The sequence below is a fragment of the Sceloporus occidentalis genome, unplaced genomic scaffold (genome assembly GCF_023333645.1).
Source record: "Sceloporus occidentalis isolate IW3139 unplaced genomic scaffold, rSceOcc1.0.p SCAF_12, whole genome shotgun sequence".
Taxonomy (NCBI): domain Eukaryota; kingdom Metazoa; phylum Chordata; class Lepidosauria; order Squamata; family Phrynosomatidae; genus Sceloporus; species Sceloporus occidentalis.
The window spans coordinates 17,193,093-17,205,444 of NW_028316992.1; the positions used below are offsets into that span (position 1 = coordinate 17,193,093).

Below are 12,352 nucleotides of genomic sequence, written 5' to 3' on the forward strand. Positions count from 1 at the left end.
ATGCAGATACATTTTTGTTTATATTATGGAAACCAGAATGTTAAAAGTACCCCCATCCTATTCTTCTGTTGGGAGGAAAAACTATGGTGAAAGCTGAAGATTTCTCAACATCTCAACATGCCGAGAGAGCCTCTCTCACTAAGAATGAGAAACTTTGTGAAGATCTTTCACATTTCAAGTGTGATTGGAAGAAGAACTAGGGTGAGGGTGGCATTGGCACTGCTACCAGTCACATGAGCTGAAAGAAGAACTTTATACAAAAGGACTCTGCCTAAGCATTACCATATTAAGGGTGGAGAGAAGTTTGTCAGAGATGAACAAAGTTCTCAAAATTTTCTCATTTGTCAAGACTGGAGAAACAGACTTTTTTTTAATCAATAAAAGAAAACTAGATGATGGATTATTTCAGCTTAGCTGGAGTTATTACTGAAATTTGCTCCACAATTTTACAAACACAAAAAGGGCCTTTTCATGCCTCACTTCATTGCCCAGAATTGGAATGCCTCAGAACTTCAACCATCCTGGATTCTGATTCGAATTCACCTGATTTGCATCTCCAGAAATAAGGCACAGCTTGAGGTTTAGCTGCCATTCCTTCCAACACATTTTTTCAATTAAAAATGTATCAAAATACACTTAGGGTGTATCTGTACTATAGAATTCTAGCACACTGATACCAATTTAACTGTCATGATTCCATTTTATGGAAACCTGGGATTTGTAATCTGGTGAGAGATTAGAGAGCTCTACTAATGAAGAAAATACCATAGAGCAGCTCTTCCCAATTTATCTGATGTGAGGGTCTGAAATAATTTTTCCCCAACTTGCTGAAACTGGTACCTTAATTGTTTCCATTGGCTAAAGCTATTTCTTTCTTTTCTAGAAACTCATGAGGGGACAGAAGCCATTGGCTCAGGAACTGATGCTTGTCTATGACCATCAGTTTGAGTGACACAGACTGGAGAAAATGTTGTTAAAATACACAATTTACTGTAGTTTTTTTTTAAGAACAAAAAATGGGAAATGCACCAAACAGGATGAGATGGATTTATGAGTGAACATATTATTTTTTTAAAAAAATGCCCTGGACTAGATTGAGCCATCCATTCCTGCATATGATGCATCTCAACTAGATCTCTTCTCTTAGCTGTAGTGAAACTGGCTTCGTACATGGATCATAGCCCCGCATCCAAGGACTCAGATGTGACCTACTTCTATTTCCTTTTTGTCTGCCACAACAACACATGTTCATGAGGATATACTGATCTGATATCAATTTGGCTGGATTGCATGCCTGCCAACTCTTTCAGTTTCCTGTCTGCTACGGTGAAACAGAGCATTGGCCTAGACAAATGGTAAACAAAGTGGTAAAAAGTATTCCCAGACACACTGTTGGTGTGCCACATGTTTCCAAAGCTTAAAAATCCATATAAACAAAACACCACATAGACAACCTAATCTAGAAATTGTCTACCTGACATCTAATTTTCTGTATGTGGGAAAATTGTTTTAACTGTGTTTCAGATAATACACACTCTGAAATACATTTTACCATTTCCACATACTATTTGTATAGAATCCCTTAATATAAGTCTGTGAGAAGACACAATAAAATGAAGAATTAATTCCAGAAACTCTTGGAGAGTAAGAGATTTTTGATGAAATAGATTATATACAGTAAACTTGTTAATCTTGCTTATAGTGACTGTATAGACTTGGTGGGAAACCTGCCCTCATGTACAATGTGACCACATGTTGTCACTTCAGTCATGGCATAGCATCATTTTTGCCACCTCCAATATTTTCCATGTATTCAAAATGATCAAAATGTTTGAAAAGTTTCCTTCACTAGCCCACAGTTACATATAGCATTCATGCTTGCATGATGAGTAGCAATGGATTGATAAGTTTGCTCCTAATGCATTTTAACACTGTTGTGAGTGTGTGTCAATGTTGGTGCTTTTAGACCTCTCAGTGGTGTTTGATACTATCAGTTATAGTCTTTTTCTGGAACACCTAGCAGTTTTAGGAATCAGAGGCACTATGTTGCAGTGGTTCTAGTCTTACCTCTCAGGCAGATTGGGGATAATTGCTCCTCAAAAAGGGAGTTGTCATATGGCATACCACAAGGTGACTTTTTATCCCCAGTGCTTTTTCACATCTACATGAAACTGCTAGGAGAGATCGTCCAGCCGCATGAGCCGGAGTGCTACCAGTATGCTGATGACACCCAAATATATATCTCCATACCTTGAAAAACAGCCTCAGTTAAGGATAATGTGCCTCCTATGAATGAATGCCTGGATGAGGAAAGTGGCTGGATAAAGAAAAACAAATGGAACAGAATCCAGATGAGACAAAGGTACTTACCATTAGGGGTCCTAATCTGGGTTTGGAGGTGTGACAACCCGTTCTGAGTGGGATTACACTCCCACTAACAGACTGTGTTTGCAATTTGGGAGTACTCCTGGATCCATCTCTCCAAATGTCAGCACAGACAGAAGGCAGTGGTCAGGAGTGCTTACTATTAGTTTTGGTTGATACACCAGCTGCGCTCCCTCATTGAACTGGAAGACTTAAAGATAGTAGAGCACGCACTGGTAATCTCAAGGCTCAACTTTTGCAATATGCTTTATGTTGGGCTATTTTTGTACCAAGTCCAGAAACTTCAATTAGTTCAAAATATTGCAGCCAGGTTGGTGGCTTGTACACCTAGGAGTGAGCATATCATACCAATATTAAAATCACTCCACTAGCTGCCAGTAAGTTTTCAGGCAAAGTACAAAGTGTTGGTTATTACCTTTAATGCCCTACATGGTTTGGATCCAGGTTACCTACAGGACTGCCTTTTCCTATATAATCCAGTTTGTACACTCAGTTTCTCTAGGGATATTTCCTTCAACCAGACAGAACTAGACTGGCAACTGTCACCCAGAGGACATTTTCATCAGCCACCCCTAGACTGTCGAATTCCCTAGACTGTGGACAGGAGAAATTTGAGAGATAAACATTATGTCTGAATTTAAATGATAATTCAAAACCTTTCTCTTCTGGCAGACCTATAAATTTTAAAATCTTATATTTTTAATTTTATGTTGGTTGATTTTAATGTGTCCTATGTTTATCTACTTTAACTTAAGATATTCAAATGGTTTTATGTGTTTTAATCTATTTTGTATCCTGCTCGGGTCTTGGGGAGAGGTGGGTAAGATAATAATAATAATAATAATAATAATAATAATAATAATAATAATAATTTAAGAATGGTATGTGTGTGTGTGTGTGTATATATATGTGTGTGTGTGTGTATCTTCTCACTCAACACACATTTCTGCACACATTTTTTGCTTACATGATACATTTCTAAATATATTCTCCCTCCCTTAGATATTCTGTGATACAGTTTTGAGACAAAAACTGCCTCATAACATTTGGAGAAGTGTGAAATACAAGGAACCACTGCGTGGTGATCTGCAGTTGACATGCAGCTTCCAATGGGTTGTTTCTAAATGTGGAACAAGTAAACATCCTTCACCATGCCTAGGTGCAATAACCCACTTCAAAACCCTGCTCTGAAGCCAATTGCTCTCAAAAAGTGGGACAACATCTTACGGCCACATATATATGCTCAAATGGCTTATGAGTAACTGATTCTGGCAGGTTAAGAATGTGAACCATTAATGGGGCACCTGTTTCTGCTACCTCTCATCCAAGTTGCAAAGAAAGCAGATGCTTCTAATAAGATTCATTTATGAAGAGATGAACAGATGAGCTCCATGCTGTAATGCTAGGTCAGAGTAATATTAACCTTAGACCATGGTGATATAGATTAATTAAACTTTTTTCTCAATAACAACAAAAAACCCACCTTTTTCTTCTACAGATTTTCCTTCTCTTTCCCTCATGATTGCTGTTCATTAATCTTACACACTTGCTCTTCTCATTCCCCCCCCCCTTATTTTAAACAAAGGATGTGCCTTTTCAAATACATTTATACCTTATCTGAAAAGCTTTGGAACAGGAGTGTTCAGTATTTCTGATATTTTTTCCCAATTTTGAAATGCCTGTATTTGCATATACATAATGAAACATCATGAGGATTGAGACACACTGAAGATCTGCAAATTGACACGAATCCAAGTTTAGTGCTTGGCACAAATCCACACCTCCCGCCATTTCACAGATCCTCACATCTCTTTCCAGCCACATCTCTCTCCAGCCTCGGAAATAAAGTACAGGTACATAGTTGAAAAAGTTTTGGATTTAGTGTTTCAGATTTCAGAATTCCAGATATGAAATACTCAACCTGTATATTAATGTTACATTGTTAGTAATTTCTCCTCACATTCTCACCTCCCCAACCCCAAACACACACCTACAGTGGTCCCCCGGGTTACGAAATTAATTCGTTCCGCGGCTAATTTCGTAACCCGAAAAACCTTCGTAAGCCGAATTCCCATAGGCGCTAATGGAAAAAAAGCCGCGGCTCTGCCGCGGCTCCATTTAAAACAGCGCCGGGGTTTTTTCGTAACCCGAAAAAACCTTCGTAACCCGAAACAATAAATCCCTATGGGATTTATTCGTATCCCGAAAAATTCGTACCCCGGGTAATTCGTATCCCGGGGTACCACTGTATATCATTTTTAAAAGGACTTATCTTAAAAATTCCTAATTTGGAAGATTAAGGCTAATTTATTTGGGAGTAGGTTCCACCAAATCTCATAGAACCTATTTCTAACTAGATGTTTAAAGGTTTGTGCTCCAAGAGTCCACAGTGAAGAATTGCACTAGCAAGGGAGTTGTTTTGGAAGGATCCAAAGACAATCAACACCTGCAGAAGTTTCTTCTCCCATCCAACTATTAAAAATAGGGGAACCCTTTTCTTTCTTTCTTTTTTAACATACAGCCACACAGCAAAGAATATGTGTATTGCTGCACCAGCAACAGCATCAAAAACTACTTTCTCCTGCTCTTGCAAAGGCCAGATTCCACCAGGCTCACAAGCAAATCTACCAATGCAAATTTTACTTTTATTTCATTTTATGAGAGAGTTATAAAAGTAACCATTTTGTATCCCCAGTCCACCAATGATGCCTGTCAGTTTTAGTTGTTGAAAAGTGACCTTTGGCAAGTCACATTTTCTCTGAACACATCTTGCCAATAAAGCCTTGTGATACGGTTGCCTTAGGGTCACCATAAATTGGAAATGACTTGAAGGCACACAACAACAACAAGTGACATAAAGCACAACAGACAAATTAACCCAGCTACAAATGTATGAGTGGATCCAAGGTGTACTTCCTTCAGCCTTAAGGACTCTTGATTCACAAAATGTTTCCAGTCCAGTGGAGCACTTCCACTAGTGGAATGAAGACTTCTATTGAGCCTCTTTCCCTCTATAGCATCTGTGCCTCCATCAGCATATGCTTCAGATTTCCCCAAGGAGGGCTCAAGGAACAGCAAGAGATATGGAATGGAATCAGAAGTAGAGGGAAAGTCAACAGCTGGTGAAAGGAATACTACCGACAAGAGAATGGAGTAAGTATTCCATTCTCTTGATTTTACATTTCTTTCGCGGCAATAAACTCTGTGGAAACAATAACATGATAGGATACATTTGCTTTAAATTCAGAAAGTACTGTCACTGATAATCACCCTTATTGAAATTGAACACCCAACTGCTGCTGATGCTTGTGTTCAGTTTTGTAAACAGTCACTGTTAATAAGGCAATTGTTAATGCCAGTATTTTCTCCACTCAGTTTTCCTCAGTTTCCTCCTTATGGGAGGGAGTCAAAATGAGGGCATTGGCCCACAATATGACTTCTACCCTCCAATGAAATTTTCCTTCAGTCCTTAAATTTTTAGAGAGTGATACTGAAAATCATTTGTACTGTTAGAACTCTTATATTTCCTGTGTTTGCATTCCCTTGGCATCCTTGCCTGCAAAAAATTTTTTGGATGAGAAATTGCATTTCTAAATGTCCAATTGAAATTTACTGCAATGATAGAAATTTGGGGATTGAAGGAAAATTTCATTGTGGTGTATGAAGAATTCCTATCTGGGAGAATAATGCCCTTAGTTTGCTTCCCCTATAGCTACACTCTGAATTCCCTCTGGCCTCATTATTAACCATCCCACCCCAGAATATGTGTACTGTACTGTACTTACTTTATATCTTGACCTCTTGATAATACTCCATGCATTTGATGAAGTGGATGATTTCTCACAGTAGTACATGTTATAATAAATGGGTTCACTAAAGTGCTACAGACAAAACATTTGCTGTTCATATATGGTAAATTTGCCTTGGTCTATCACCAGTTCTCCATGTCAACAGTGTATAACCTTTAACTTTTAGCATTGTGCCAAATGTTTAATTGGGATGATGTAAAAAATGCCCAGGAAATAAACAAATCATAGTGTGGCATGGATACTGGCACTTACATATGTGAATTTCATTTACAGACTGCAAGAAAAAAAAAAACACTACTGATGTCAATGTTTTATATTTCAACCATCAAAATGCTAATTAGAAAAGAAGAAAACAGAAGTTCATATTAGTTTATGGAACACCAACTAGGAAAAGCTATTGCTCAATTTTGTTCTTGTTCTTCACATGTTTTCTCGAAGAGCACTGATGTTGTGAAATTATGGGGAAGACTAATAAGTGTTTTGGTCATTCAATTCTTTCTCATTAAAGAAGGAGATGTTGGATAATTGCAGCAAATCTTTGACGCAGATCTCTCTCTCAGATCCTCTGAGATATTCACCTATCTCAATTGGTTTCAGATAACTGAAATGTAATTTTCCAAAACTCAAGTATCTCTTTACACAATAATTTGGACTGTCGTCTTCTTTTAATTATATTTTATTAAACAATCTCCAGAAATGATTTGTGAACTGTATAAACATTGTTTCAGAAAAACAAATCTATCAGTATATAAAAAATATGCACAGGACGCAATCAATTAAAATGCCTTATCAAAATGAGAAGGAATTAGCACAAAATCCACTTCTTTCTTTCAAACATCAAAATAGTGAATTATATAGTACACCACTTAATCCAAACTAATTCCTGTTGAACAGAGCTATGGAACACAATAAAATCTAAGTTGAAGATGGGACGCAAATCTCAAAAGACTGGAACTCTATCCCTGGCTGAATTTGTCTCATTTATAAGCACAAGTAACACATGTAAGAACTTACCTTGGCTATCTGGACACACCAATTAAGCAGAAGCTGGGACCCAATGTTATCCTTATGTTCATGGACATAGTCCAGGAGGCAGCCATGGGGCATCAGCTGAGTAACTAGCTGGATTGTTGGGCTCAGGCAGACACCTAACAGTCGTACAAGATGGGGATGATCCATGCTTGCCATTATAAGAGCTTCCTACAATTAAAGAGATATATACAAATTTAAAAATCATGCAGTAAAATGACAACAAATACAGTATTGAAAAAACCATATTTCTGAACACATGTAAGGGATGTCCTGTGCATTCTCTAGATATACAGGAAGGAGCACTCTCACTACAGGTAGGATGCTGGTTCCAGATATTTTGGTTCCTCCCCACACTATCAAACCATATAGTGTCCAAAGCTGGCCAAGTTATTTTGACACCTGAGTCCAACTTTCTCCTAAGAGCACCTTTCTCCATTCCTGGCAATAAAAATACAATAACAAACTTATGGCCTAAATCTAATTGTTAGACTCACCTAGAGTAAAAACCCTGAAGCAGTAGAGGCTCAAAATTCAGTGAGTCTAGTTGTGGCTAGTTGTCAGATTCATGCCTAAATAAGTAACAACAATGGCCAAAATGAAGCTGCTTGAGGTCACTTTGGAGGTATGCTGTTTAAATGACACACACATCTTAAGAGGCCAGAAGCTGCACCAAAGCTGTGTTCTAGTCCTTAGGACTAGAGTGTGACTTTGGCACGGCTTCTGGCCTCTTAGGACGCATGTAGCACTTAAACAGCACACCTCCAAAGTGACCCAAGGCAGTTTTATTTTGGCCTGTCTGTTCGGGCCCAATCTTTTCATGACACACCAAAATTTGCTGCCTGTTGAGAACATATCACTCTGCCCAATGGAAGTGTTAGTTCTATTCATATGATAGGGATGTAAATCCTTGACTAGATGAGGATTCTCCCCATATTCAAAAACCCCAAAGTGTTCTGAAGGAACCGTTCTGTTGAGAAAAATATTGCTTACTTTGCTTGTTTTAGTTTTTGTTTCTAAAAGTTTATTTTCTGAGTAGACAACATGTTTCATGCACAGGAAAAAATCTTTTCTGTGCGGGAAACCCATTATCTGCACAGAAAAGAATTTGGGGGGTGAGCCCCTACATATGTTTTGTCTGTAGAATAATGCCAGATTGCTTCAGGATAGCAAAAGCCAGGAGAAGCTGCATAAAATTCTCATTGGTATATCATTCTTTCCAACATGGTTTCTCAACTGTTCAGAAATTTGTTTTTCAATTAGGAAGATTCTTTCCATGCCCATCCTCTGTATCTGCAAACTCTTGAGATCAACGTTAGAGGCCCAGCTCTAGGAATATGTGGTTTGAAAGCATTCCTTATTGGGATGACTGTGAAATATTATCTCTAAAACATACTTGTGGCTGGCACTTTCTTAACTACCTTTTATTTTTTTTCCAGCGTTTTCAATAGACAATTCATTTTAGCCCTGCTTTTCTGCTTATAATATTGTTCTTGCCAATATATTTCTCACTATTGTTTTGTGGCTTTTAAATATTTTATTATTTTATGGTTAATACTACATAATTAATTTTGGTTGATTGCTTTGAAATATTTCACTAAAAAGTAGGAAAGAGATGGTTTAATTCATCTTCATATGGTAAACAAGAAAAATGAGTATGTTTTCCTCTTCTAGGCAAGGTGTTACAGGTTGGCACAATTGAAAAAAACCAGTCTTGGAGAAAATGTGTGCATTTTCACATTTTTGTGCATTTACATGAAATGTGCAGGAATGGCAAAATGTGATAATGGTTGTGTTGCAGTCTCCAATCTGCCTGTATATGAACCTATGCTGTGTTTTAAATTGGAATTTTGTAATTGTGCTGGCCAAATGGCCGTAATAATGTTATTATTATTGTTTATTATTATTGTGTTGCAGTAAAATTAATAGGACTAGATGGCTTACTTATGCTTTTGTGATCAATCATCCTGTCTTCTTGTGCTTTCTGTGCATGTGTGCTTAGCTTCAGAAAAGGAACCCCCCCCCCCCAAAAAAAAAAAATCCACTGGTTTTGTGTAGTGGGAGAAGTTTTGTGCCAAGTGTATTTTACATTAATTGCAGGAGCTACACTAATAGGGGTCCCTCCCCCAGTTAATTAAAGAGGACTTGAGATACTGGCTTGAGATACTGGCTCACCAATAGCAAAATGGCTAGCCTCCACTAAAATCTTGGCAACGGCACAATATCTTCACATCCTTTACAGTACCCATGATAATCACTATTCAAGTTAAGAGCTGTTGCTGCCCCCCCAAAACACATAAATGGTTGCCAACACTATTATTTTGAGAAAGACAGAAAAGTGTTACCCCAAGAAAGCACTAAGTTACCCCAAGAAAGTATTGCCCCAAGAAAGGTCACCAGTATCCTCTAAGACTGTCTGACATTGTCCTGCCACAATAATCTTGAGTGAGAAATTGGTATTTGCAACAAAGCAGTGACAAAACAGCCAAGAAGACACACAGTCAATATCCTTTTCTCATCATTAGGCTAAAACAACTGAAAGTGGCCACACAAAATGGGAAAGGTGACACTGTCTATTCTGTCTTACAGACAACAAGTATTTGAAGATACAGATCCACATAGAGGAAAAAGCTACATGTAACCCAGGCCAATGGAAGTCATGTACAGGAAGGTCATGGAAGATGAAAGAAGACATGGAGCAAGGTCTCAGATATGACAAAAGCTATTATGCAAAGCCAGTAATCCCGATAACCAAAGTAAAAAATATATATATGAAAAGGAGTCATTGAGCATAACCAGTGAAGACCTCAAAAATCAAAAGAAATACATGAGCCCTGAGAGCACTGGCAATTTATGAGACTGAATGGGTGTAACTTCTGGGAGATTTATAGCTGGCTAGTTCTGGATGCCATGTGCTTAATTAGCCAATGTTCCCTATTTAACATTGACTTCTATGAAGCTGCTTCTTCTCTTTTTTTATTGGACTTCAAAGGACTTTAGCATCTATCAATCCCAGTTAAGAGAATGCCCCTCAGTTGCTTCACTGGGAAGATTATCACATTTGGGGAGGAAACTATCATCTGGAACTGAAAACTAGCAATCCTACTCCTCTGCATCATAATCCCCAGATTCCTAAGGGTGAGGTATGACAGTGTCAGAGACAATCAAATTCACTGTGAAGACAACTGATACTGTCAACAAAGTGTTTTGCAGAGGGCTCAAGGGGTCCACTATCTAGAGCAGCTGTTAACAGCCTCCCAAACCCATGGAAGAACTCTGGAGGATGGCTGCTTGAAGATGCAACGAAGGTCCAATACAGACAGGCCAAAATAAAGCTGCTTTGGGTCACTTTGGAAGTATGCTGTTTAAATGATGCATATGTCCTAAGAGTCCAGAAGCCGCACCAAAGCCATGATCCAGTCCTAAGGACTGGAGAACAACTTTGGCGCAGCTTCCGAACTCTTAGGGTGCATGCATCATTTAAACAGCATACCTCCAAAGTGTCCTAAAGCAGCTTTATTTTGGCCTGTCTGTATGGGGCCAGAGAACCAAAATAAGCTTTCTATGCTTCTTGGGCCACACCATACAACATTATACTCTCTAAGATGCAAGCAGGGTGATCTTTTAGCATCTTTGAGACTAAATGAAAGGGGAGAAAATGGTAGCATTAGTTTTCATAGATTTGAGTTTACTTTCTCAGATCCATGGTTGGAGTGGAGAATCCAGAGAGAGGCCTGTATAAGCTGTTAGTGTGTGAGAATGCCAATTGAAATTCAAAACCTTGTTGGTATGGAGATGAGGTGACACATTCAGTTTTAATCATAAAATTGGGGGGGGGGGGGGGAGGCAGGAGAAAGGCTGTTGCATAAAGCCAAGGAGAGTAGATCACCATATGAATGAGTATTGGATTATAGTGTGAGAAACACAGAGGGGAATGTGATGAACTGGTCAAACCCCTCATGAGAATGGGGGTTTGATAGTGTTGAAACATATGTAGCATGCCAGAAAACCATTAACTCTGTTCAACCCATTGCTGATAGACTGTAGTCTGTGGTTACCTTCGAATTCTGCTATGTCTTCAACACATCCCTCCCTGTTTCCCACGCTACATTCCAATACTTATTCATATGGTTATCTGCTCTCCTTGGCTTTACGCAACAGCTTTCCTCCTGCTTTTGTCTCGCAATGACCATCATTATATAGGCCTGTCTCTGGATTCTCCACTCCAAGCACGCATCTGAGGACGTAGGCTCAAGTCTATGAAAGCTCATGCTACCAACCTCTTTCTTTCAGTTCATCTCAAAGTTGCCACAAGATCCCTTTGCATACTGATTTTCCGGACAAAGATGGAATACTGATTTTCCAGACTATCTCTAATAATAATAATAATAATAATAATAATAATAATAATAATTTATTTCTATTTCCCACCTCTCCCTACAGACTGAGGAGGGATTACAACAAAATCACCTACATCATATAATCAAATGTTCAAATTTCCATAAAGATAACCCTCCTATGACAGAATAATACAGTGCAATGCAATACAATTAAAACAATGCACTTGCCAAACTAAGATGTGTTCAATCACCTTTATGCAAAGTCTTAACACCATTTGCATTCAAACCATATTCACTAAAATGCATAGGACTGGACTTTGAAGTACACTTCAAAGCGAAGTTCAGAAGCCCACCAAAGCCCCCTGGATTGGCCCTGTTATGCATGGCATCATGAATGGAAGATGAAGGCAGGAATTGATGTCTGGTGCAGGAAGACTTGCAACACCCACACCAAGGGAAAAGAAATGTCATTTCCTGCAGTTAGGAAAATGTAGCTATGTCAGCAATAATGGAAGCTGGCTTGAATTAGTATGTCTCACATTTGCATTGCAAAGACAGACTGGGGTAGGATGAGGTGTGGTTGGGAGTGGTCAGGGTTGCTCCGCATAGAAAAAGAGTTGTGATGCCCTCTTTCAGGTACCTCTGTACATATCAGGGATCTTGATCCTTGGAGACTTCAGTCCTATACATGCTTACCCAGTAATACTTCACAGTGAATACTACAGAACTTGCATCTAAGTAGGCAGGTATAGCATTGCACTGTTAGCACATTACTTTAATTAATACTGT

At 38.6% G+C, this 12,352-nt stretch overlaps 1 protein-coding gene across 2 annotated transcripts in view; it reads right to left on the reverse strand.

The window, feature by feature from the left end:
* The window catches only part of ERBB4 (erb-b2 receptor tyrosine kinase 4), a 982,414-nt gene that overhangs the window by 141,227 nt on the left and 828,835 nt on the right, over positions 1-12,352 (reverse strand). For both annotated transcript variants that reach the window (XM_089478015.1, XM_089478014.1), the window contains exon 20: positions 7,209-7,394. In XM_089478015.1, coding sequence (XP_089334141.1) covers positions 7,209-7,394 — 186 coding nt within the window. The remainder of the gene's footprint in view (positions 1-7,208; positions 7,395-12,352) is intronic.